General features: G+C 47.8%; 1 protein-coding gene across 5 annotated transcripts in view; it reads left to right on the top strand.

Annotated features, from left to right (window-relative positions):
• The window catches only part of SGSM2 (small G protein signaling modulator 2), a 43307-nt gene extending 18263 nt beyond the window's left edge, over positions 1 to 25044 (top strand). The window contains exons 4-24 of one of the 5 annotated variants that reach the window (XM_027751685.2): positions 997 to 1158; positions 3355 to 3422; positions 3916 to 4061; positions 4859 to 4993; positions 5417 to 5541; positions 6140 to 6207; positions 7195 to 7355; positions 7864 to 7993; positions 9353 to 9487; positions 12322 to 12472; positions 13018 to 13082; positions 13479 to 13624; positions 14047 to 14175; positions 16629 to 16811; positions 17169 to 17555; positions 18230 to 18354; positions 19178 to 19260; positions 19701 to 19810; positions 20306 to 20402; positions 21181 to 21348; positions 22616 to 25044. In XM_027751685.2, the coding sequence (XP_027607486.2) occupies positions 997 to 1158; positions 3355 to 3422; positions 3916 to 4061; positions 4859 to 4993; positions 5417 to 5541; positions 6140 to 6207; positions 7195 to 7355; positions 7864 to 7993; positions 9353 to 9487; positions 12322 to 12472; positions 13018 to 13082; positions 13479 to 13624; positions 14047 to 14175; positions 16629 to 16811; positions 17169 to 17555; positions 18230 to 18354; positions 19178 to 19260; positions 19701 to 19810; positions 20306 to 20402; positions 21181 to 21348; positions 22616 to 22704 (2863 nt within the window). In that variant the 3' untranslated portion in view covers positions 22705 to 25044. Of the gene's footprint in view, positions 1 to 996; positions 1159 to 3354; positions 3423 to 3915; positions 4062 to 4858; positions 4994 to 5416; positions 5542 to 6139; positions 6208 to 7191; positions 7356 to 7863; positions 7994 to 9352; positions 9488 to 12321; positions 12473 to 13017; positions 13083 to 13478; positions 13625 to 14046; positions 14176 to 16628; positions 16812 to 17168; positions 17556 to 18229; positions 18355 to 19177; positions 19261 to 19700; positions 19811 to 20305; positions 20403 to 21180; positions 21349 to 22615 lie in introns of all 5 variants that reach the window. The other 4 variants (XM_039387062.1, XM_039387056.1, XM_039387069.1 and 1 more) reach the window with 4 other exon arrangements.
• Positions 25045 to 26795: the final 1751 nt, after the last annotated feature.

Here is a 26795-nt window from a genome sequence, read left to right as displayed (position 1 = left end):
AAATTCAGCAGCCTCTCCTGGTTACGAGCCCACTCAAACCCCCCTCTAACTACTAGAGATCTTTGGCTGTGTCCTCTGACAGAAAGGAGCAAATGACTTAAATTCTGTGGTTTCTCTTGGAATTTTGTGGTTTTCAACTATTAACAGCCACAAAATTTAAGTGCTGTGGAAAATGTGCACAGTAAAGAGACTAATGGGAGGTCTGTAGGGGGTGGACTCGCTTTGCTGGGTGTGTGAAATGAGACAGCAGGGCTGTAGCTGCCTCACTGGTCCTGAGGCTGTGGCTCAAGAAAGCCCCTGTTTAGGATGCAGCTAAACACAATGGAATTGCTCAGCTGTCAGTGCTGGCGTGTATTTCTTGCCTTGTAGAGGTGCTGTCATGGCCTCCTGGAGGACCAGGGACCGTGTAAATGCAGAGAGAAGTTACAGATCTCACCCCAAAGAGCCCCAAACAAATGTATTTACTCTTTGTAACTGAACAGTTTCCTGAAAGGGAACCTGAGTGCTGGCAAAGAACAGCATTGTTTGAGAACATGGATTTTCTCCTGCAGATTGTGGATGTCACAGTTTCTTTCCTCATTGAGTCAAAACTGAACTTTCTGCTATTTTAAGGGGAAAATTTTCTGGGAAAGAGATTAAGAGGGTTGCTGTTCCCCTCTCAGCCCAATGCAGAGAGCCAAGGCAATGTGCAGTGCTGTGCAGCAGGAAGCTGTCCCTGTGAACTGGATAATCTTTACAGATTCCTCCTGTAAATAACTCAGAACTGAGGCATCCTGAATCCTCAGAGCCATGATTTTCAGCAGATCCCTGGTGGTGTCTGAGTAGAACTGCACAGCCCAGAGGCAGTGAGTGCTCCCCCAGGGGTGCAGACAGCTGGTGTACAGACCTGCACTGGTCAGACACACAGGGGGTGTTCCAACCCCTCCCCACGGGGAGAGCTCTCGGGGAGAAGAGCAGTCGCAATTCTGACTACTTTTACTTTATCACCTTCTGCAGGAAAAACCAGCCCAGTGGGCAGGAACCCCTCAAGAGACAGGGATCAACCACGAGCAAGACTCCTGTCCTGACCCCTCAGGCCATCAAACACATCTGGGTTCGGACAGCCTTGATTGAGAAGGTGCTCGACAAGATCGTGCAGTACATTGTTGACAACTGCAGGTAAGAAAAGAAGCAGAAACAGGGATTTGTTGGGCTGATGCTGAGTTTAGGTATCTGCAACAAGGGATTTCATCAAAAGTCTTCAAACCTCTGTGATGCAGAGTTCTGGTCAGATGAAAACCAGTTGCACAGACATTTAAAAAAAATGTACTTTTGTTTTTAATCAATGATGGTGTTTCAGGCTTACAAAAACTGTTAACAGACATTCAGCTTTCCAGAAATCAGCTGAAAACCCTAACTTCAAGTATATTAGGTGCCCAGATTCTAATGGGACCTAGATCTTAGTGGAATAGGAATGTCTTCTAATAGATTATGAGTTGAAAATAATCCTTTGGAACTTTAATATGTCAGGGAGGAAAATGCCCTTTGTAGATGAAAGAAGGGAAAATTAAAACAGGAGGAGTTAATGACATAAAACCTTAGGGTTGTGAAAACAGGTTCTTTGAATTATGTTTCCTTTTTATAAAAGTCAAGCTCTGTGTAAAATGAATCTTCCCTTGCAAAACCAGAGAAGAGCATCAATGCTTTATGGATGTATTCCACAGGGACTCCTTAAGAGGAAAAGACAAGTTCCCTCTGTTCTGTCATTGCTTCCTGCTGCCCAGGATCAGCTGTGGTTTCCCAAGGGGTGGCTCTTAACTCTTACCCTTCCTGCCCTCCCATAACTGATGATACAGAAGACTTATGGGGCACACTGGGGACAGTTTCCCATAAAAAGATAAAGGGAGGGACCCTAAAGCTTGATGTGGTCCCAGAAAGGTATGTGTATATCTGCTGCCTGCAGATATACAGTTTGTTTGCAGGGGTCCTCTTGTCAGTGCACACTGGGGGACACATTCTTTCCCATCAAAGCCCAGGACAAGAGCTAGGGCAGAGCAACTTATTTTTACAGTATTTTCCAAGTTTGCATTACTGTTTTCCTTGTCATCAGCTTTATTTTCATGATGTATCTTCCCACTAAAAAGCAAGAGAATGGAAGAAAGGTTTTTGTGCTGTTCAAGCAAACTGTTGCTCTGGGACATGTAATACCAGCTTGGTTTATGAGCTGTGTGCAGCAGAGGCAGAGGGAGGCTTGGCTGTGTCACAGAGCCAGAGTTAATGGAAGCATTTCAGTCGCTGTCTCAGTGTCTGTGGGTACACAGGCACAAGGTTTTTGTAATTTCTTTTCCATGTAATCCACCAGGAGACAAGTTAAGAGAGTTTGCTCTCAATTTTTCCATTACTGTGTGCTGGAGGTGTTCACCTTCCTGCCTTCCCCATCCTTTAGATGAGTTAGGATCAGGTCCTTAATTGCAGGTGTGTGATTTTGAGAACCTGATTTGGTTAATAGAACAAACCTCTTCCTAAGGCTTGTTGCCATGCATTTTTGACATTACTGCTCCAATGCTCCATGTTTCCATCCTTCAGCTGTTCTGTCCTAGAGGAGGAGCAGGTGCTTTAGAGTTTGAGCCCCACCTAGTGAACAGACCACAGAGGACAGTGGCATTCCAGAAATGTGGGTGTTTGGATTTTTTGGCTGTGTGGTTTGGTAAGGCAGCTTTGCCTGCTGTAATGGCAAGACTTTGGGGTCACTGCAGGAGCTACTATTTGTAGCAGTTCATTGTTCTTGACAGTGTTTCGAGGTGATTCCTCACAGATGAAAGAGGTGTTTAAGAACGTGTGGATTGTTTGGTCTCTGTGGAAAATGGACAAAATTGCTTGCAGAGAGTTATTGTTTGTCTCCATATTGCAATAGTGCCCAAAGCCCCAGATCAAATATACTGGGTAAACACACTGAGCACAAGGCAAGCTCCTGCCTCTCAAGAGCTCAGTTAAAAAATAGATGAAGCAGAATGAGCATATTGAGAGGAGGTGACTTGCCTGGGATTATCACAGCTGATCACGGGCAGAATGTGCATCCAAAGGAGGGATGGTGGTCAGCTGGTTAAAGGTAGAAATCTGGGGTGTAGTTTTATTGAATTAGTGGCTCCAGGCTCCTTTTATGCTCCATGGAGATCTAGTCAATGTTATTGATATAGTTTAGGAAATTATCTGCTTCTAAAGCAGATGTCTAAAATAAACTGAATTAATTTCTCCATAGCATTCTTAAAATATGTTTTAATGATCTTTAAACACAGTTCGGGACACGCTGTGTTGTAAAAGGCTTCTTTAGCTGCAAACCCAACTTTTAATTGGGCTCTGATCTTTTATTCCTAGTAAATATTATGAGAAAGAAGCTCTACTCGCAGATCCTGTTTGTGGCCCAATACTGGCTTCTCTTCTGGGTGAGTTCTTGCAAAGTTACTTCTTATGCTGAAGAAAATAAATTGTTTCTTAAAACATTTTGTATTATAACACTGTTACAAGAGATGATTTTTATCTCTCACATGTAGTTTAGCTATTTATAACAGAGGCACTCAGAAGATGTTGTTTTGTTGCTTACAAGCCCAGTACAGACCGGTCATCTGTTTTTATTATTAATTTTTGGTTGGATCAGAAAACAGAAAGGGAATGGCTTTTTACTGAATAGCTTGCTGGCAGATTGTAACTGCTAATGCTGCTGTGGCAGGGTGTTGTGGCCTACAGGAGTACTTTGACACAGCCCTAGGTAACAGGACCTGCTATGTGTTGTCTGTATTATGGGCTGATCCTGTAGGATCAGAGATCATTAATATTCACTTGGCTGGAGAAGGAGATCTCACCTTCAGTGCTCAGCCAGCAGGATGGGACTGTGTGTTTGTGACCAGGCTCAGGTTTCTCTGCTGGCTGTTTTCCCAGTTGGTCCCTGTGCTCTGGAGTACACCAAGCTGAAGACAGCTGATCACTACTGGACAGACCCTTCTGCCGACGAGCTGGTGCAGCGGCACCGCATCCAGGGCGTCCACGGCCGCCAGGACTCGCCCTCCAAGCGCCCAGCCCTGGGAGTAGGTATTTATTGGGTGGCTGTTTCTGAGTTAAGGTACAGGCTGATAATAAAAACAACCCCATGAGGGAGAGATCTGAATCTGGAACAACCTTTCTGTTCTGTAATGGAGCCTTTATCACAGATTAGAGGTCCATTTGGGCCCCAGCGTCCTCTTTGTCTCAATGTAGAAAAGTTTGAGATCCAGCACTAAATTCTGTGGCTGTTGACAGTTGTGATCTGGCCAAGTAACTCACAAGAGATTCTGGGCTGCTGTGCTCAGGGCTGAGTAAGAGTTCAGGTGATTTCTCTGCAAAGTCTCCTGGCTCCACAAGAAGTTCCACTCCATGGAGATTGGTCTGAATGGCACAGTTCCTGGGTTACTGCCCTGCCAGTACAGCGCTCCCTGTCCCCCTGCCCTGCCCTCAGTGCAGCCATCCCTGTCCCCCTGCCCTGCCCTCAGTGCAGCCATCCCTGTCCCCCTGCCCTGCCCTCAGTGCAGCCATCCCTGTCCCCCTGCCCTGCCCTCAGTACAGCCATCCCTGTCCCCCTGCCCTGCCCTCAGTACAGCCATCCCGGTACCCCTGCCCGGCCGCAGGGCAGCCATCCCTGTCCCCCATGCCCGCCCCTCAGGGCAGCATCCCTGTCCCCACTGCCCTGCACTCAGTACAGCCATCCCTGTCACCCTGCCCCTGCCATCAGTACAGCCATCCTGTCCCCCCGCCCTGCCCGCAGTGCAGCCATCCCTGTCCCCCTGCCCTGCCCTCAGTGCAGCCATCCCTGTCCCCCTGACCTGCCCTGGCCGTGTGTCTGTGCCAGATCCGGAAGCGCCATTCCAGCGGGAGCACGTCCGAAGATCCCTTTGCTGCCTCAGCCAGGGAGTACGTGGAGTCCCTGCACCAGAACTCCCGGACACACCTCCTGTACGGCAAGAACAACGTCCTGGTGCAGCCGGTGAGCCTGGGCGGGTTGGGGCCATTGGCTTGAGAAGTCGGTGGGGTAGGAGAGGGTGCAGCTCAGACTTGTCAGGGGCTCAGGACAGTGCTGCCTTCCTGCCTGACTCTGTTGTGCTGAGGGAGACTAGGACATGACAGATGCTTTCACTACCTGCCCAGTGTGAGTGTGAAGTGGGCCTGTAGGCAGGAACAAACATACTGGACCATATTTCATAAACCCAGTGATTCTATTGTGATTTCCCCCTCTTTCTAGTAGTAATATTAAATACCAGTTCTTTTGTTGTTAAGGTTTCCCTCAGCAGTTCCCAGATAATGCACCTCTGGAATTTATGGGGCATAGGAACACTGGAACATATAACTTCTAGAGGTACTTTGTGCACTTTAGTCACCTGGGTTGTCTGTTTGTTGCTTCTGTGAACAGAAAGATGACCTGGAAGCAATTCCTGGGTATCTCTCCCTTCATCAGTCAGCAGATAATTTGACATTAAAATGGACTCCAAACCAGTTGATGAATGGAACCCTTGGAGATTCAGAGCTGGAGAAAAGGTATTCATTACACTCAGGAAAGATGGGAAGTGTTTATTCCTTGTATACTTGACACCATGACATAAGTGTAACAAGGCTGATTTAATGGAAGGACTTCTGAATAGTGCCTGAGTTGAGGTGTTAGACAGCTTGGGTTCTGTTCCTGTTTTGTCACAGATGAAGCAACTTTCCAAGGGTCCTGTCCTGCATTTGGATATAAGACCTTTTCTAAAGGAAAACAAAAGCCTGCTCTTCCATGTGTTCAGGAGAAAAGGCTCAACACAACCTTCTATCATTAGAATTCTTGTACATCCTTTCAGAAGGTCCCAAATCACTTGGCACCTGTGGCTGATCTCAGCCTCAGAAGAGAGACCTGCAATGTCATTGTCTTTCCTTAGATCAGTTATTCATTGGATTTGGGATTTTGCTTCAGTAGGAAGACAGGTAGTCTTGCACCAGGCAGGTATGTCTCCTCAGGGAATGCTTCCTTCAACCCCAGAACCATGCTCTCAGATGCTTAATCCACACCATTCTTTTTCTAAAACTTCATGTGTATTTTTCATAGCACGTTAATGAATATGGAAAAACCAATGTTTCCTGCACTTTCCTTCCCTCTTAGTGTTTACTGGGACTACGCACTGATAGTGCCACTGAGCCAGATTGTCTGCATCCACTGCCATCAGCAACGTAAGCATAACCCGTCCTCTCCTGTGTCCCCCAGAGCCCTCCCTGCCAGGGGAATGTTAATGCTGCTGCCAGTTTATGTGGTGCCTCTTAGGGGTTGTTATGAACAGAGACAAACGCTTTTTCATCTTCAGCTGCCTTCACTGAAGGGCCCAGTGAGGCTCCTGTGCCAGCACTCCAGTGACAGCTGATTTCTGTGCTTTGGTTTTTCTGTGTGTTGGGTTTTTCTGGATGTCTGTGCAGAACTGCACTTACAGGAAGCTGTCAGATGTTAAACATGGAAGCTTTGGCTTTGTAAGCACAGACCCCCATCCACTGAGCATTTCAAAAAAGGAAGGGGGGAAAAGCAGACCTGTCAGCCTTGTCCACAGTGGGATCATCAGCCTGTAGAAAGAGCATGTGTGTAACCAGGGCACCTTCTGTCACCCTCTGACCACCCAGAGCTCACGAGCCCATTCTGCTCAGTGGAGGGAGAATCTGGAATGCCACTTCTCTCCCACTGCTCTCCTGACCACAAGCCTCAAGTCAGAATCACAGAGCAAAGACACAGAACATTTAGAAATTTTATTTGAGTCATATTTGAGTTACAATTGGACTGAAGGACTTCTTGAACTAAGAGCCTGTTTTAGAAGATAGTTTAAATATTTTGCTTTAAAATACATAAGCAGGAGAGCCACTTGAACTATGTCTTTTTCTCTCTCAGTATCAGGAACACTTCTGACTCGTTATGGATGTGTGGGAATGAGTGTTAAAATCTGCAATCCCAGCTGATAGAGGATGACAACTGCAGGAGGCCTGTCACAGCTTGCTTGTATCTTGAGATTCTTTGGGACTAAAGGGCTGAGATCATCCCTAGATCACACTGTGTCTTACAGAGGTTTAGTGAACTACTTAGAGATGATCACCAATAAAATTAATTTAGAAAGTAAGAGTAGAAAATAGAGGTTCTAGTGTAACAGTCTGGACTCCCCTTGTCCTTCTTTGCAGCAGAAAGCAGATGGACATTAGTCTTGGTGAGCCAGGATGGAACTCAGAAGCCTCCACTGCACTTCCCCCAAGGAGGGCACCTCCTCGCCTTCCTGTCCTGTCTGGAAAATGGTCTCCTGCCTCGTGGTCAGCTGGAGCCACCACTGTGGTCCCAACAGGGCAAGGTACTGTCTTTTCTGGTGGGCTGTTGGAGTAGGTGGGGCTGGTCTTAATGTGCCTGATCCACAAGGTCTGGGCATTCATTTCCAGCTGCTTTATAGTAAAGTGGGAGGCAAAATAACTCCATTTAGTCAAATTTGATTCTTATACAGATAGTCTATAAAAATTGTTCATACCTTCATTGCCCCATTGAGCAATGAACTGGAGTCTGCTGTTGTATCAAAACACAGCCAGGTGGGAGGAACCAGACTCGGATGGACTGGGACAGAGCTGCTGCTGGAGGCTTGGGGTGCCCAGCTCCCACAGATTACAAGAAAAGGCTGGTTTACAGTGCACAGAAAATCATGTTCCGTGCCCCTGAACCACTTGCTGTGTATGACTCCACATTTTCTCCCTCACCTCCTCCCATCATTGAAAGTTTGAAGACTTAAAATGCTAAAGGTCTGCGGTAATAGTTTGTTGTACTCTGTCAGTCACTCGTAGCTGAATGCATGGAATCATTATTTTCTCTAGGGTAAGGTATTTCCAAAGCTTCGAAAACGGAACAGCAATAAATCCGTGGACATGGAGGAGGTGCCAGCTGAGGACACGTCCACAGACTACGTGTTCAGAATTATCTATCCCGGACACAAACACGACAACAGTGAGTGCCTTTGTTCAGCTTTGTTTAAAACAAACAAACAAAAACCCAAACTAAACATCTGATAAACCTTGAAGTAATATCCTGGGAAGTACCCGGAGGTAACAGACAAGCCAGGTTTTTGGGGGGTGGAGGGGGAAACCCTATCACAGAATTGCACTGAGGAGATAATTGTGATCAACACGTACAGCTTAGGTTTCCTTAATGCAGTGGGACTTGTTATCTTAGGAATGGAGTCAAGGTGGGGAATTTTATTTATATTTACTCTGTGTTTTGCAGAGGAAGTTTTCAAAATACTCCCCTGGGCTTGCAAACTAAAACCAAAAAGATTGCTTGACTAGCCAGGAGCAGCTTTGCTCCCAAAGTGAGGATATTTTTACTGGCCACACTGCTTGCTTATATTGTTGTTATTAGGAAAAAAACCCCATAAAACTCAACTCCTACAGTACTCCAAGAACCCCTTGGGCTAAGTTTTCCTGGCTTAGAAGCAAGAACTTCTAAGTTTAACAATGGATAAATAAAGGCCCTTCCAAGGAAATTAATGAATTCCCAAGCACCAAACCACCTCATGTCATCAGTGAATACAAATTCCTTACATGCAAGAAGGCATTTGAGTTAGTTCTCAAACAGCATGTTTGGTTTTATTCCCCTTGACAAAGAAGCAAGAATTTCCCCAGAAGATCAGACCCTAAAGTTTACAGGGGATTTGGAGTTACTGCTCCTGTTGGGACTTAGTGCAGCTGAAAAAACAGGAATCTCCACTGTACCCTCCTCACCCCAGGGACTGGACCACAGTGGTGGCCAGGCTGTGCTGGGGCTTCTGGGCTGGCACAGAGAAGTCCATGCACACACCAGCAGAGCATGTTCTGCCTTTGCCTGGATGGAGAGGACTGCAGAGTCCAGGGGCACACTGGGCACAGACCTGTGGGTCCTGTGCCAGGCAGAGGGGCTGGCCCTGCTGCGGGGTCCCACGTGTCTGCAGGACCAGGCAGAGCTGGGGAGCCAAGGTTTGCTGCCCATGAGGGCAGGGTGAAGGACAGGAGCTAGTTGGAGCCAAGAACTCTTGTAGAGCTTTGCTGAAAAGCACACTCAGCTGCTGCAGGCACTGGGAGCTTTCTCCCTTGCCATGATGTGACACGTGTGCTCTCACAGCCTGTGCACACTCAAAGGCTGCCCTGAGTTTGGTGGAGCTGCTTTTTTCTGTAAGAAACTTATTTTTCATACCTGTTTACAGGAGCTTGTACCCTCGAGAAGAGGGCAGGATTCAGGTCCTTTATCTTTGCTGACCATGTCCTTTTGAGCTTTCCCACAGAATCGAGTTCTCTCTTCTTATGCTCCTCTTTCACTATTTTCTTTGAGCAGTAACTATTAACTACCACCACTTAGCTGCCAGCCGCTCTACCTCTGTTGACGATGATGAGGAGGAGGAAGATAAGCTACACGCAATGCTATCAATGATCTGCTCTCGGAACCTCACAGCTCCTAATAGGATGAAAGGTTTTTATCCTCCTCCCCTGTGTCCCAGAGCTCCCTTGCAGCTCCTTCCACTGATGCATACAACAGTGTTGGCATTATTGCAGGGAAGAACATTTCACATACACCGTGAGCTCTGGAGGTGGAGGGGATTGTGCAGAGAGGCTGGGAATGTGCTCACAGCCTGTGGGGAGTGGGAACAGCATCTTCCCTCTCCTTTGACGTGTGTGCTGCTGAACAGGCAAACCCCTTCTCTTTCCAGAGGCTTCCTTTCCTAAAGGCTGGACACTAGAGCAGGTTCTCCTAAGAGAAGGAGGGAGTGTAACAGCTCTCTGTGTTCTCCCTCCAGGAGCTGGTCGTGCACAGAGTGGGAAGGGCAGCCTTGGGTTGCAGCACTGGGGCAGAACCAGTGCAGCAGGAGCAGTGACGTGCTGGGCACGGCCAGGAATGGATGTGCCTGCGTGGGCAGGAGAGGGCAGGAGTGTGGGGAGGGACAGTGTCGGCCCAGGGGTGGTTTGGGTACACGAGGCCACTCTGGACACCTCTGAGAGGCAACAGAGGTGTGCAGAGAAGGTTGTATGGAGATGCAGTGCCTTTCTGGGGTCAGTGCTTTCATTTCACTTGCATCCATAGGCTGGATGGGCTTCAGAGGATCAGCTGTGAGACTCTCCACCACCCTCCACAAATCTGTCACCTATTTATTTTCCTAAAACAATCCATAATAGATTATTTAAGTTGGTATTCTCGAGAAGTGTGTGCATTTGTGATCCAGTAGTGTAGTTCTGGATTCTGAGAAGTCCTTGCTTTCTCTTACACCTTTAAATAGTGGAGCAGTGATTTTGGTTCCAAGTGATGTTGGCCCTGGGCTGGTGGGACTGACTGCAGGAGATGCTGATTGCCCTGCATCTCTGTACAGTGCTGAAGTTCTGCTTAGACAAGGCATGAACAGGTGTTCAAGGAGATCCTCCTAAATTCCTCTAGGCTGCCCACACACTTATCCCAAGGGAGCAGCCCCTGGAAACTGATAAAACCCAGACCAAGTTAATAAAGAGTTCTTGGAAAGCATGGATGGAAAGAAGCTCTGAAAATAGAGTGTTCCCCCTGAAAAAAGATGCTGTTTTAGGAAGTTTCAGTGTGTCCTAACTGATCATGCCTGGATAGGGCAGTAATGGGAAGGAAGAACATTTAACTCTGCCACGTACACCTTAAGAGGCCAACTGGTCTAAAGCGTAAGAACACAATTTAGTCAGATGATGGAAACTTTAAGTTATCCCACTAGAGTGGCTGTCAGGTGTCTGCTTTTGCTTATTTAATCTTGAAGGGGATGGCAGAGTTAGGGATGTGTGTGCTGGACTAGCCTGCCTGGCCAGCAGCCCTGTTCCATAATGACAACACTGTTGTAGCAGGTTTGCAGCCATTTGCTTTGACATTTTGCAACATGCTCGACTTTTGCATGTAGCTGAAGTTACAGATAATACCACTATAATTAAATAAAAGATGCTGTTCACTCTAATTCTTCACTAATTCAGGTACCTTTCATCTGAATCTTTAGGTTCTGTGGGGTTCTTTCCTTGTTTCTCTAAAAAATGGAATAAAAAATTAAAACTGAAAAACCCACTTTTCCTGTCTGTAGAGGGGAGGCAAAAATGATCTAAAAATGTTTATCCAGTGGTTTTTATTTGAACCCAATAAGAAGCTGCAATAAATACTGGGTCATTCAGCTCCTTCCTGAAGAATTAAGGTGAAGAGCATTTTTGCATCACACTTTGTTTTGTGTAGTGGAACACACATTGCTTCCGCATGAGCCTGTGCTTTTTCTGTTAACAAATGGTTTTACTCCACTCCTTCCTCACCTCTGCCCATTTTCTAATAGACACTCCTAAAATGCTTTGTGCTACCTTGATTTAAAATGCATGAGATGGTTTGGAATTGCCCCCCCCCAATAAATGTCTGTTTGAAAAGCACGGCCCAGGGGACTGGATTTTGCTTATAAATGTTAATTTAGTGACATACTTTATGACATAAATCATGGTATTTGCCTTAATTTTAATCATGGGTGAGCTGAAAGGCCAGTTATTTATTATAAACCAAAAAGCCCACGTGCTCAAATGGCAGTTGGAAAGGCTGAAGAACTGAAGCCAAGCTTTCTGAAGGAAACTGCTGATTTTTTGAGTTGCCTTCTTGAAACTGGTTAAAAAGGCAAATAGATTTGGTGGAGCAGGGATAGCTCAGGAAGCTGCATTGTACTGTTGGATCCCATATTCCTGCAGAGTATCCTTTTATCAACTTGGTGTGGACTTTAGCAGGACCGGAACTGTCCTTTTGTGCTGAATATTTTATAGGATCTGGTTCTGAGGGGGAAAGAAGCATCTTCTGAAAGTAACTGACTTGGTTTGTCTTAATTCTTTCATGCTTCAACTTTCACTCCAGCTGGACCAGCAGTTCCATGGCTGATTCCAGGAACTGCAAAATGAAATTCTGAGGCCTGAATTAAATAGAAGGTTGGGCTAGATGATCTCTTCTGGCCATAAATACCATTTCCATAGCATTACACAAGAGCCAGCTCAGTTGTCACTGCAGCACCCTTTTCTCTTTTGAAACATGAACTGGGATGTGCATGGGCAAGAGAGGGGGAACCGGTGAAGGGATTTGGCTTCCTGGGAAGGGCCCCTGCTCAGCATGCAGCAGGTCCAGCTGTGCCCAGAGCAGTGATTCTGAGGATGCTGCTCTCCTGTTTCTGGAATCAAGGTTCAGAGCCTGCTGAGAAGTAAAGCATGAACCCTCAGAATGCACAGAAGGAAGAGGAGGAAAGAAGGGAAAAGGCTGATGTGCTGCTGTCTTGTTTGGTTTTTCTGCAGACAGCGGTGAGATGATAGAGATGCAAGGCTTTGGGGCAAACCTGCTCTCCTGGCAGCTGGAGCACTGCAGCCAGGGCTCCTCCTGTGTGTCCTGCTCCACAGGCAGCTCTCCCTACGACATTCCCAGCTGCTGCAACTGCATCCACGACCGGTGAGCAAGCTGTGCAGAGAGCTTTCCCGGGGGACTGTGTGCATGCCACAGGTAAAACCAGGAAGGTTTTAGTGGTTGCAGCACCAGAGTAACAATTTTCAAGTAGTTTCTAACGTAAAAGGATGGACTTAAAAGCAATAAATTTAATTTATAGAACTAACCTATTAATCTACTCTCCAGTTGCATTTTGATAGAAAAATTGCATCTAGTTCTTTTGTCTAGTGTAACAACTTCAGCTCTGGAAGCATTATCTGTAACAAGTCATTAACAATTACAATGAAGGACAACAGTTCACCTCATTTGACGTGGACCTTTACAGTGTACCTGCAGCAGAGGCTGCATGTGCCAGGGGAATCTGTTTGGGGCCAAAATGTTGGTGGGGAAAATGCTTTAAAAAGTGGGATTTGTTATTATCGTGTCCTTTAACTAAATAAATCTTGGTGCAGAGAAAGAATTGCTATGTGTAGGACATAGGGATCAGCATGAAATTCCTGATGCTCTCTCTCCTCACAACCTGCCATTGTCCTGTTGATGCTTCTCCACAGAACTCCACTAAAGATGTTGTGTGAAAGCATGAAGAGGCAGATCATTTCCAGAGCCTTTTATGGATGTGAGTGAAGCTTCTTATATCCGGTATCTTTATGCTTATCTAAACAACATGGGATGTTTGGTTTAGAAAGCAGCCCCACCCCAACTTCATTGCTGTGAGTCAGAAAAGCTCCAGGCAGTAGGGTGGATGTGACTCCAGTGTCACAGCTTCATAATGCCAGTATCTTGTGGGTTCTGCAGATGGCAGTGGGTGAAGGGATGTGCACACAGAATGTAGTTTGCCACGGCAGCGTAACAGCTCCTTGGATTTTACTGGTCTGTGTAAGATCTGTTTAATCTTCGGCTCTGTTGTAATTCCTCGCTGTGACACCGTGCAGTGTTCAGTTCACACAGGATGTTGGTGGCAGGGTTACTGTCCCAGGGGCTGGGCACTGCTCACAGATGAACATTCCCCCAGGGCTGGCCCACTGCCGGCACTTGTCGACGGTGCGGACCCACCTCTCGGCCCTGGTGAACCACAACATCGTCCCCCCGGACCGGCCCTGCAGCGCCGCCGGGGGCCTCACCAAGGAGGTCTGGAGCAAGTACCAGAAGGACAAGAAGGTCAGTAACACAACACCTTTATGTTCAGCTCCATACACAACTGCCCTGGGCATGGAAGCACTTGGAATGGGCCCCAAGAAATATCAGAGGTGTTTTCTGCCCTCCACAGGACCACTTCTCTGTCTTGTAAGAATGGGTTGATTCTTAAAATCTCTTCTCTCCTTTGCTTCTCTGATGATGGCAAAGATCTGAATTAACTTCAAAGCAACTGATCTCATGATGACTCCAGTCTATTCCAAGTTAGATTATTTTCATGGGATATTTCACTGGATTTGAGCTAAGGCTTGAATCAAGCTGCAAAATCTGTCTAGTGCCCTGCCTGTGTTTCACTGTCTGTGTACTCGGTGTGAAGAGTCTTTGAGTGTGCCTGAGGAAAATATAGATATATTGCTTTCAACACCTCTTTCTCCTGGCTGCTGTAGAACTACAAGGAACTGGAATTACTGAGGAGAGTTTACTATGGCGGGGTGCAGCACGAGATTCGGAAGGAAGTGTGGCCGTTCTTGTTGGGTCACTACAAATTCGGGATGGCCAAGAAAGAGATGGACCAGGTAAGCACAGCTTCCCAGGAATGGGAATCACCTTTGCAGAGAGTAGGTTTTGTTTTCTGAATAGCAAGGGTTGGTCTTTGTTACTGTTAAATATTCCCAAGGGAAAAATGCTGCTGAAAACATAGGTAACCCATGTTAGCAGAGGGATTGTGACACCATGCTGTTATGTCTGAAAGTCACTAGATGGGAGTTCTTTCTTGAAGTCAGGCAACCTGCATTCAGCTCTGCCTGTGGCTCAGGGCACTTGTCCTGAGCACGTTCACAAATCTGTCACTTAGAAAATGGGGAGACATTGACATTTGGATAGGAACTTGACTCATCTCTCTTTTATATGGTGTGTTAGCTGAGTTACTGCATCTGCATATGTGGACTTCTGCTGGAGCTGGGAACAGCCCAGATGGACCCTCTGGAGTTACTGTCCAGAGACCAAAAATACCCAGAAGAAGGTTTGGTTTGTAAGTTCATTATGCTTTTGTTAGATTTAAATATGTGCCCCTGTAAAACACACGATGTGACTTCAGATGCCACACTCTTTAACATCTCCCATGCTGCTGCTAACACTGGTCATGAATAACTGCCCAGGTTATGTCACAGCCTTATTCTGCCATCTGAAACCTGGCATGAAGTGTATCATTTCCACTAATGAAGCCACAGTTTGCCCACCTCTCAGTTACACCATCTCCCTTTGCTAATCTGTTTATAGCAACAGCACCTTTCTCCTTTGCTGAGTGCTGTCACTCGTTGCACTTACTCCCTGAAGGAGAGGAAGTGATATGCTCCCCTGCAGGGCCACAGGACTGCAGCAGGACCCAGGCCTGTGGGGAAGGGCTGGACTGTGTGTTGGTAAAACATTGCTTTGCCCTGACATCACCCAAATATTGGCTGAACTGGATAGAACAGTAATGAGGTTTGCCCTGGAATATAATTAACACATTAATCTGCTTTTCAGTTAGTGTTATTACCAGGGAGGTAGCACTCATGCAGTAGCTTATCCTGTTCTGGATTAAATTGATAAGGAGTAGTTTATATATCAAAACATTTGGCATTTGCTAACTCCCAAGTACTTTATATGCCAAGGGATAGTTTATATCCCTGTGAGCACCTCCAGAGCAGAAGGGTGACCTGACCTCGAGCCTTGCCATGGGCAAATCAGCTGTCTTGCAAACAGGGGCCACTTTATAAACAGCTCTCTTCTTGCTAAACATTGCTATGGCAATTTGAGTTGTTTTCCTCCCACTAATCTTTATAAACCAGTTCTGAACACAGATGGAGAAATATACCCCTTCACTGTTCAAACTGGGTCACAGTCCAGATTCTCCTCCCTGAATCCAGTCATCTTTGCAGATGTTTATATAGATTTTCTGGCTGCAGTGTGTACATCAGTACTGTTCTGCTGAGCAAATTCCTGCCCTTCCATGCCACCAGCATCTGAAGAAGATGCAGTACCCCAGAAACCACAGAGGGCAGTGAGTGAGCCCTGCTGGTTGCCCTAGCTCGTGAGAACTGAAAAAAGGGCCCAGATGCAGAGTGGGAGATGTGAAGCCATATCTCAAGGATGCTAGCTCCATCTCCAAAGGGCATGTGTACAGCTGGAACACAGCAGATTTGGCAAGAAGACATAAAATAATAGAGCCTGTTTGTATGACAGGAATTACAGTAAATTCATAAAGAGATGATGCAAGATAGAAAAGATCTGATCTGCAGAATTCAGGCTGCTATAGAGGATTTTCCTCCCTGTGTTTGTACCATACTAACACAGGGATGCTCCAAACTTACCTGGAATTCTAAGGAGCTACTCAACACCAGTAGTGAACAACAGTAATAACTGACTCCTCAAAGGAATGGGCTGTGGGGACTGAAGCTTACACTGAATGTAAGAGTCTGTTAAATGAATGACATGAAAACAGTCATAACACCTACATGTACAGGGAACTCCTCGTGTCCTTAACTGAAGTCATCACAGGTGATTTATCATCTTTGCCTTCTGATGGTATTTTTGCAGTTGTCCATCAGTATCTGGGGTGCTCCCAGACATGGCTGTTCTCCAGCCCTCCACTAACTGTTGTATTTTATGATTTATGACTCGACAGCTACCTCAAGTGACAAATAGCCTGCAGCTCTAAGCATGAACACTTGGGTAGCAGCTCAGCCAGCAGAGTCCAGAGCCTGGAGCCATCTCACAGTTGTGGTTTCTCTTCAGCTCTTGACAAGTGACAGAGTAATAAAATTACTGCATGTCCCTTAATAGCTCTAGGGGAGTTTCTGTGTCTGTCTTTCAACAGAGAAAGCCACTGAAAGCAAAGATCTGTTTTATCACTGTGGGACCAGCGCAGGTGGGTCTGGCCATGCACAGTGCAGCACTTGCCTTAGACCTCTCCCTCCTGGCTTCCTCCCGGTGCTAATGCCTTCTCTCCAGGGGAGCAGCAGCTCAGGACGTGTCTGTGTGCCTGCAGGTGGACGCAGACATCGCTCTGCAGTACCAGAAGGTGATGGCAGAGTGGAAGGCCTGCGAGGTCGTTGTGAAGCAGCGAGAGAAGGAGTCGCACTCGGCCACGCTGGCCAAGTTCTCGTCGGGCAGCAGCATCGACAGCCACGTCCAGCGGCTCATCCACAGGGACTCCACCATCAGCAACGATGTAGGTACTCCCTTCCCACTCACCATCTGCTGTGGGCAGCACTGGGCATTCGCAGAGGTGCAGCCCCGGGAAGCAGAGATGGAGGTTAGCACAGCTCCATCAGCCTGGATCCTGTGCAGAGATTGGAGCTGTAGTGCCTCTAGGATAGAGTGAAGGCTAGGTTGGAATTTTGGGGAGGCTGTAGCTGTTCTTAAGCAGGACCTGCCTAAGGGGCTTTCGGGTTCACCCTCTTAGGAAGATCCTCTCTCACAGAGGATTAGCTCCGCAGGTCTCTCCCTTGCAGGTCCCTCAGTCAGGTCCAGCACAGAGCAAACGATCGCTACTCTGAGAGCGTGTTTTTGGTTTTGCATGTCCCAGGTGTTCATATCTGTGGATGAAACGGACTCAGTGGAGCGGGAGCCCAAAGGGCAGGACGAGCCCCCGTTCCCGGCGGTGCCGCCCGACGCGCCCGCGCCCGCGGCCGTGGAGTTCGACTCCCCCGACTCGGGGCTCCCGTCCTCCAGGAACTACTCGGTGGCCTCGGGCATCCTGTCCAGCATTGACGACGGGCAGAGCGGCTCCTTCGAGGAAGGGGCTGAAGAAGAAGGCAGTGCTGAGGTGGGGAGGACTGACCCCGGCACACCACGGGTGCAGAGAGCCAAGGCAGTGGTGCTGCAGTCTCAAGACTCTGTCTCAGAAGAGCAGCTGTGTTCCCAGGTGGATTATTTAATGGATGTGGCTTCTGTCTGCGCTGCATCCTACACAGTAAGTCACAACTGCAGTACCAACAGCTCTCTGCACAGAATTGCTTTTTTAGCAAAGACTTGTACTTTTTCAGATAGGATTTAATGAGAGACAATGCCCAACTAGAACTACAGCTGGTGGGATGATAACTGAGGGTTTTTGCATCCAAATCTTTTCATCTGGATTTTGAGCTAGATTTGAAATAAGACAGCAAGAAAAATTTGTCATTTTTTAAGTGAGAGGGCAAGACAAACAAGTGGCACATTTCTAGCAATTAAAATTTTCCAGGGGCTGGGGGTGTGGACAACACACCAGTTGTAAGACTCCAGTGTCATTTAATTCAAGCTAAACCCCACATTTAATCAAACTGAACCACAACTTAAATCTATATTCAAGATGCCACCACCTCTATTACTGTTGCAGTCAACAGATTAGCAGCTCAGCCTTTGCCTCTCTCTGCTGAAGTTGTTTAGCTGGATATAACCATCTGGAAGTAGGACAGGCTTGGCACATTTTTCAGTGAAAACAAATGTGTTTTACTTGGCATTTTTGACAGTAATCGAGCATTTTGATGTCCTCATCTGCCCAGAGTGTAGTTGTACTGGTTTTGGTTTGGTGATTCTCAGAGCAAATCTGCACAAAGTCCTGAGAGTGCTCTAAGCTCAGCAGATCTAACTAAAACTTCTCTTTTCTAGATAGAGTTATTGGACACTGTTGCCTTAAATTTGCACAGAATTGATAAAGATGTCCAGAGATGTGACCGGAATTACTGGTATTTTACTGCCGAGAACCTGGAGAAGCTCCGAAATGTCATGTGCAGGTAATGAACTTGTAAACCCACCACTTTCACATTTGTGTCACAATCCATAAACTAATCTATAAACTATAATAATATGCAAATAACAGTCTACAAAAATTTTCACTAATGAACTTAAAAGAACTTGTAAGAAGGAGGAATGGCAGCTTAGAGCACAGGTCCAAGTCTGGAATGCAAGCTTGAGAAGATTCTCCCCAGAAGCAGACCCTGTTTTAGAGAACTATCCTCTGAATGTCCTAAGAGGTTTGGGTTTCTCCTGACCAGGATAATACATCCATGCTCTGAGGGTGTGCTGTGAAGGTAACTGTGCCCAGATCCATACAGTGCTAAGGGACGTGTGTAAGTAGACAGAAAGCCCAGCTCTACAAATCCAACCAAAGTCAAACCACTGTCTGACCACTGACAGCAGCTGGAAACAAGAGAAAGTTGTTTTCCCTTCTGGGAGTACAAATTGCAGTGAAGGTGGTTCAGCTACACACCCTTAAAGCAGAAAGTGTCATAGACTTTAGCAGTCAGAAAAGAGAGCAAAATTCCACTTAGTGGAAAAAAAGAAAAAAAAAAAAGCAAAAGCCCAGGTACCTTTAACAAATCTGGGCTTTTTCCATAGACTGTTGAGCCTTTGTCAGCTGTTTTTTCCCAAACCACTGAGAAGCAAGCTGTGTGTGAGGGTTGACCTCTCTATCGAGGCAGCAAACAGTAAAGGGCTGTGAAATGCTCTGGGATGGAGCTGTCAGAAAATTCTGAGACTCACATGTTCAGCAGCTCCTTAGGATTTGATCTCACATATAGAATCATCCTTCAATACAAGGATTTCTTCTTTCCACAGCTATGTCTGGGAGCACCTAGAAGTTGGTTACGTCCAAGGCATGTGTGACCTCCTGGCTCCTTTGATGGTTATCCTTGACAATGGTAGGAAGGCTTTTCCTTTGGGACATGTTGGTATCCTTAGTGAGGTCTTCCCTTAGAAATGCTGTTGCAGAAGGAGTTTCTGCCTTAACCAGGGCTGTTTTCTCTGTTTTGTCTTTTCTCCACCTGTGGCTGTTGTTGAGATGGCTGACATTAGTATCTCGGGGCTGCCCTGTTCACTTACTGACTTCCAGATTAAATATTACTCAATTTAGTAAAATTACTGTGTTCTGGCAGTTGCTGAAGCTGAAAAGTCAACTGCAGGCTGGGTTCTTTGAAACTTAATGAGTAAAAATGGTCCAGAGTCAGGTACCAACCTCTGTTTCATCTAAATCCTGGGATTAGGGAACAGCAAAGGGGAAGATCCTGTTTTTCCCAGGCCCTGCAGTTTGTTATTTTGGTTCAAGTCCCTGCAGCACTGAGTGTCTGTGTTGTCCCTGCAGATCAGCTGGCCTACAGCTGCTTCAGCCACCTGATGAAGAGGATGAGCCAGAACTTTCCCAATGGAGGTGCTATGGACACACACTTTGCCAACATGCGCTCCCTGATCCAGGTGAGTGGTTGGATTGTTTCTGAAAGAGGACAAGGCTGTGGCAGAGGCTCGGGACTCACCTGATGCCATGGTGAAGGCCAGGAGCTCCAGTGACTGGGATTCCATCTAGGACTTCAGACCTGGAGAGGAGGAGAGTTGTGGTAAATGGGTTTGCAGAGTTACAGCCAGAGAGCAGAAGTGGGGAGGGGGAGATGAAAGTTTGGCATTTGTTGAAAATCTGTAGGATCTTCATGTTGCTGCTTGGACCTTTAAAGTGATGGTGAGGATTGACTTTGTCACCCCATCTGTGCACAGCAGGGACTCCTCACCTCAGCCCTGCCCAGGCACCCCAGTCACAGGTTGGCACACTCAGGAACAGGCTGTGCCTGTGCCAGCAGCTGTTCTGACCACAGAGCAGGGCATGAGGAGCAGGGCAGGAGTTTTAACCAGACTCCAGCACCTCTGACCTTGGCTACTTTCAGACCAGATCCTGACAGCTGATGTTTTCCATTCTAGATTCTGGACTCAGAGCTTTTTGAACTGATGCACCAAAATGGAGATTACACTCACTTTTACTTCTGCTATCGCTGGTTCCTGCTTGACTTTAAAAGAGGTAATAATGTTCTGTGCCTGTAATTTAGAGTTGTATAGAACTGTAACAGCTCTGGGTTTTGGTGTGAGTGTCTGTTGGGGTGGTGAGTGACAGCTGGGATCACAGGGGAGTTTGTAGCCAGGAAAGCTCTGGGATGAAACAGCACTGGAATGGAGTCCAGGCTTAGAAAGGGGTGCTGAAAATTCCTGATGATGTGATTAAAGCCACATTTCTGCCCAGTGCAAATGCCTGTTTGCTCAAGGTGATCCCAAGGTGATCCCACTGCTCTGTAAGCTTTGATACCTCCTGTCTAATCCTTGTGATGAGAAGGAGCAGGTCAGCTGTAGCTCAAGAGCTGTTGTACTTTGAGTGAGGTGCTCTGTATCCTGTGGGAGCACCCTTGGATCCCATGATCCCTGCACAGGCACACTCCAGCAGAGTGTTAGTGCTGACAGCCCTGCTGCACAGCCGAGATGTGCCTGGATACACATTGACACCTGCAGCCTGTCCTGTAACCCAGGAGAGCTCCTGGGCTGCTCTCACACGGTCACTGTGGTTCAGGCACCTTTCTGGGCTTGGCTCTGCACCACCACACCTCCAGGCTTTGGGATTTGTACTTTTAACCCAGTTCTGTGCCTTATGTGCACAAGTGCCAGGAGTTGGCTGGAGGAGGGGGGAGAGAAGCAGGAGGAGTCACAGGGTCTGTTCTGTCTGCCTGAGGCCTGTAGAAATTAGTGAGAGAGGGGGCCATGGTCAGTGTGAATAATCAGATGCTCTTGTAATGTTTATTCCCATTCAGAATTGTTGTACGAGGATGTATTTACAGTGTGGGAAGTTATTTGGGCAGCAAAGCACATCTCTTCAGAACATTTTGTCCTTTTCATTGCCTTAGCACTTGTGGAAGTTTATCGAGAGATTATCCGTGATAACAACATGGACTTCACTGATATCATCAAGTTTTTTAATGGTAAGAGCCATTTTGATAAAAAATAACAAGCCTTTGCTCCTTCTCCCTTTCTCAGACTGTCATGGTGCATTCTTGCTGTTGTGACAAGCCCCTGCTCATTTTTAGCTCTGAATCTCTCACTCCTTTGTGTAAATGATGAGCCCAAGTGTTCCTGTGCTTCCTGAAGCTCTGCCTTGACACAAACACCAGTGTTTTCAGACCTACCTGGGCCATGGCTGGTGGGCGCTTCTTCAGTGGCAGTGGGGATTTTTACCACAAAACAAACCTCACAATTTCTGTTCAGAAGTTTTGCTGTGATGACTCTTCACTCTTGGCTTCACAGGAGGTGCTGAAACGTTGCTTCATTTTTTTGTAAAGTCTCTCCAAGGTTTTAGGCTTGCCAGAGTGGTTTGTGTTGGCAGGGCTTGACCCTGCTGAAGCTGGAACATGTGAACAACTATTCATGGAGAACATCCCAAGCCACTTCCATGGGTGGTTCCCTGCTGGAGCAGCCACCATCCACTGCCAGAGCAGGAAATGTTCTGCCAGAGCAAGGTCTCTTCCTGGCTGAGAATGGAAGTTGGTCCTAAACCAGGGCTTCCTATTAGGGTTTCTAAACCTTTTCAAAGGTTTGGAAACAATTGTGTAATCACAGTAATTTACTGTATTATCAGTGCTGTGGCTTTCAGCCATCTGTTGCAGAAGCCCCAAATTTGGTTTTGTTTTTGCCTCAGCCACTCTTATTCCAAAGCTTTCCTCAAAATCCCCCCCAAACACCCCCCCCCCCCCAGTACTTCCTTAAGCTGAATGAAATGTTTATTGTGGAGCTGAGGATTCAGGGCTGTCGAGAACTGCTTTGTGACCACTGCAGTGGCCATGTCTGCATGTGGAACTCTGGCCCTTGCTCCAGGGACACACAGCCCTTCTTACTCGCCTTTATCATCTGAGTCCCAGCCACCCCAGCAATAGTCCTGCCTGGAGAGGTGCCCTGATCCCGTTGAGTGCAGCTGTACATTCCTCAGCTCCCTGTTCCTCAGCTCCCGGGCCGGGCACGGGGCACTGGGATTTCTGCAGGGAGAGAACTGACACTGGAGGGATCAGATCTCTGTGCCAGGACCTGCAACACCAGGGATTCATCCACTTCTGTCTTAAACTCTCCCAACCCCCTACAATGCTTTGTGGTTGTTTCTCATTATGCTAATTAATTAATGCTAATGCAACACAAATATCAGTGCCAGGGCAGGAAGGTTGTGCTGCTGCCAGCTCAGTGTCTGTGTGTGTGTTGCAGAGATGGCCGAGCACCACGATGCTGCAGAGATCCTGAGGATAGCGAGAGACCTGGTCTACAAAGTGCAGACACTGATTGAGAACAAGTGACCGTGGACAGACTGTCCCTGTGAGCCATCAGAGGGAGCATTCCTTGCACTGTAATTCCAAATGGTGTTTTAATTGCATCTTCCATGTAATGTAATAAATAGCGAGGAGATTTGTAACAGACTTTTAAAACCAGAACTTTCCCTTCACCAGATGAGGTTGGTGTTTGATAGTCCTTGTTACACCCACTTTGTATTTCTAGACAAAATCTTTTTGCATTCTCTGTTTCCCTCTCCACAAGACATCTGCCTACATCTCTGTGATGTTAAGAGCGGGGATCTGACATTCTGGAACATTTTTATTTTGACTTACTGCACCTTTAAAGCCTGGATGCATGTCTTGTGCTCTGCCAGGAGCTTCCATGGAGGCAGGGCTGGATCCAGTGTCACAGGTGTTGAATTGGGTCCTGGGAGGAGCATGGTCCTGGACTCACTGTCTTTGCCTTGAACATGGATGAGAATGTGTCTGAGCTCATGTTGCTAAAACATTTGAGTTTGTACTGAAGTCGATAAGATTCCTAGCTGGGAGAATGGCCTTAAACTAAATAACAGTTCATGGGAGCAGTGATGAGCTCATTAGCTAAAACACCAGTTTAGCCTTGGCTGACTGGCTCACACTGCTCAGTCTTCATGGCCCACACAGCCCTGCCTTCATTTTGCTTTGCAAACTGACCTTGCCACCATTTCCAGCTGCCAGGACCTGCCTCCTGTTGTTCAGGGGAGCAGGTTCAGCCCACGGACAGGTCCCTGCTCACCTTGGCAGCTCCTGCTCTGTGCTGTGCAGAGCCATGGATTCAGCTCCCATGGTACGGAGCCTCCTCCAGATCACTTACTGCACACTCCTCCTCCTCCTCCTCCTCCTCCTCCTCCTCCTCCTCCCTGCTCTGCAGAGCTTTCTGGGAGGAATCTCCATGGGATTCTGCGAACACAAACCAGGTGCTGGTGTCCATGAGCAGGATGACCCTTGCCAGGTGAAGGGGCTCTGATGCTGTGCCAGCCCTGTGCTGGGGTGGAGCTGTCCCACTGTCCATGTGCCCTGGATGGTCTGTGCCCGTCCCTCCTGCTGGGCCTCGTGCCAGGGAGCAGGTCCTGGTTCTGGGGCCTCCTCTTCATCACACTGTACAGTTCACCTGTGCTCTGCCTGCCCTCCCCAGCTGCATGTTGTTGCCAAGTGAAAGTGTATCCTGGTCAGCCAGAGGGAGGGAGCAGGTTCTTGCTGCAGGTTCCATGGATGTATGTGACCCTGCTCCCAGAACTTGGGACTTAGCTTAAGCACTTCAAGTATTCCAAAGTGTTCCCCCCTTTGCCATTAGAACCTTTGAAAAAAAAAAAAAAGCACGACTTTGAATCTGAATTTTTGTGTTTCTGCTTTTTTGGTTTTTTTTTTTTATCCTTCAGAGCAGCCAGTTACACAGCTGTGTTTCCATGAGCAACTCTGTGCTCTTCATGGCACGGTTTGGGCTGGTCCCAGTCAAACCCCCTGCCATGGGCAGGGACACCTTCTCCAGGCCAGGTTGTTCAGTTTACATGACTTACACCTGCTCACAGGAGCCTTTAAAAATCAGATTTTAGCAAAAAGGGGGGTAGGGATTAAAATTATTTTTTGCTGATTCAAATATCGATGGGAAGGATTTGCTCCAGTAACCCTGCTCTGGTGGCTACCCAAGCTGGGGGCACCTGGGGGCTCTGCTGAACCTGAAAATGGTCAATAATGGTCTGCAAAGGGAAAAAACGGACCCCCAGTGCTGAGCTCAGGAGCCAAGGCCAAGGAGTCTTGCAGAATTTGAGGGGAAGGTGAAGAACCCCCAGCCCAAGGCCCCCTCACTGGTGTTGGCAGACGCCTCCAGGGCCGAGCACGTGGTCAGGGCTCTGTGCCAGGCACTGCTGAGGCTGCAGGGCAGGAACCCCCCGGCACCACCCCTGGGAGTCACAGCAGGAGAAGGTCCTGAGGGTCTGTGGTGGGGCTGAGCCCCCCTGAGCTCCAGCTGTGCCCAACCACGGCCCCGACAACGCTTCAGGTGTGTCTGAAGGATTCAGTTTGTTCACCTGAAAACTGAAAGAGTATTTTTTAAGAGTGACAAAACCTCCAACTCCCAGAGCCTGAGGAGTGATGGATGTACAGATAAAACTGCACTATTTTCCTTTGGTACGTTGGGAATGTTCTGTACAGCTGTTTCACACAAACCCAGTCTGCAACTTCACTGTATTTGTTACAACATTCTGTTTGATTGGATTTTATCAGTGTTGTGTATTATTTATTTTTGTTGGGAGCAGACTATTCTCTTTATCGCTCAATTATTTATGTTTAAATGTAACATATGAATAAATACTTATCATCAAGGCATCCTGGTGGAGCTCTTTGGAAGCACTGCTCTCCCCCAAGGTGATTTCAGCTACAGAACAGGGAGTCCTAAGAACAAGGCTGGGAAGAGAGGGAGAGATGTAATTAACATTTCTCTGACGAGCTGCATGGGCTGTAGTGCTAAAGGCAGCAAGTAGGTCACACCAAGTGGACTCCTGAGGTCCCTTAGATGACTTTAGGGCAGCTTTAAGTGACACACAGCACCCACCAGCACCAGCCAAGCCTGAGGCACCCCAGCCCAGGGGCAGAACCAGCCCTATAACAAGTGTTAAAAAGTTCCATCCTGCAGTTTTAGGCCTGATTGTGCTGCAGCTGCACTGAATCCAGCTGAGCTGCTGGGCTGCCAGGAGAGAAGGTCCTCCATCACTGCCAGTCCCCCATCAAACCTCTTAAGCTCCTCCTCCTGTGTCTCCTCTGCAGCAGGGACAGTCCCTCAGGCTCACCTGCCTGCTTTGCTGCTACTGGCAGTTTTTGCAGCAATTTTTCAGGTTTTTTTTTTCTTTTTTAGGCTGGATAGCTCTGCCTGGAGGTGGGTCCCTGGGGAATAATGGAGTGTTTCCCCATTCCTGTATAAAAAAAGCCCAACAAATGCAGGGTGGGTGCAGCCATCCCTCAGCCACTGCTTGTTACAGCTGCTAATCAGGTATTTATCCCTATAAACGAGGATCAGCCCTTTATGAAGTGCATCCAAAGACATGTTGGCCTAAATAATCTTCCAGTGCCTTTGTGTCCTCTGCCTTCACTGTCTGCATGGTGTGACTGGGGTGGGCAGGGGACACGGGCACCACAGCAGGGGTTACTGCTGGCTCCTGTCTACAGAACATTCTTCCTCCTTACTGTCCCCCACCGTTCCCTTTGCAAAGTCTCAGTAGCTTTTAAAGCTGTTTAGACCCGTGGTGGTCCTGCCCCCTCCCCAGCCCCTCTGCCCCACAGCTGAGCCCACCCGGGGGGACCAACCCAGCCCCACCACCCCACCCCCCTGACCCGCTGCCCCCCAGTGCCACCGGGAGGGTTTGACTTACCCTGCTCTGGCTGACCAGGCACTGCATCCATGTCCTGGAGACAAGGGACTGGGAGAACCTGGGACTCCACCTGCAGCATCTGCAGGAGAGAGCAGTTACAGTGAGGCAGCCCTGGCCAGGCTGCAGAGCCCATCCCTGGGCCCCCAGATCCCCCACCCACCACGGAGAACGGACACCCCAACCAGGGCCTGGCTGCCCACGGGGGCTGGGACAGTCCCACTGTGGTGGTGGGTGCCCAGCACAGTCCCGGGGGGAGGGAGCCTCACCTGACAGCCACGGGCACGACGCTGCTCTGACGGGTGTTCAGGGCTCTGGAGGGACCCCACGGCAGGGCTGGGATGGGCTCCAGCTGGGCCCGAGTCCTCCTGGCTCAGCAGGAGAAGGGCAGGTGTCTGGGCACAATTTCCCAAGTTTTTACAGGTTCCAGAGGCTGCAAAGACTTTGCTTCCCCCCAGCCTGATCCAGACACCCCCCCCGGAGCTCCAGCCCATGGATCAGTGACACACACCTGGAGTGGCAGCGATGGCTCCAGAGGGAGGGAAGGCTTTGCTCTTGGGAAATTACAAACAAGGTGTGCATCTGCATGCAAAGCACAGGGAGGCAAATGCAGAATCCTGTTTAGGATTTCAGTGCATGTTTATTTTAGTTTTATATTTATTTCAGGCAAGTGCTTATTACATGGATATCATTCATGTTGGATACCTAAATTCT

The sequence above is a fragment of the Pipra filicauda genome, unplaced genomic scaffold (assembly GCF_003945595.2).
Source record: "Pipra filicauda isolate LSUMZ 115617 unplaced genomic scaffold, ASM394559v2 scaffold120_size2142806_pilon, whole genome shotgun sequence".
Taxonomy (NCBI): domain Eukaryota; kingdom Metazoa; phylum Chordata; class Aves; order Passeriformes; family Pipridae; genus Pipra; species Pipra filicauda.
Note: the sequence above shows the minus strand (reverse complement) of the source record. Positions and strands in the feature narration are given on the sequence as shown.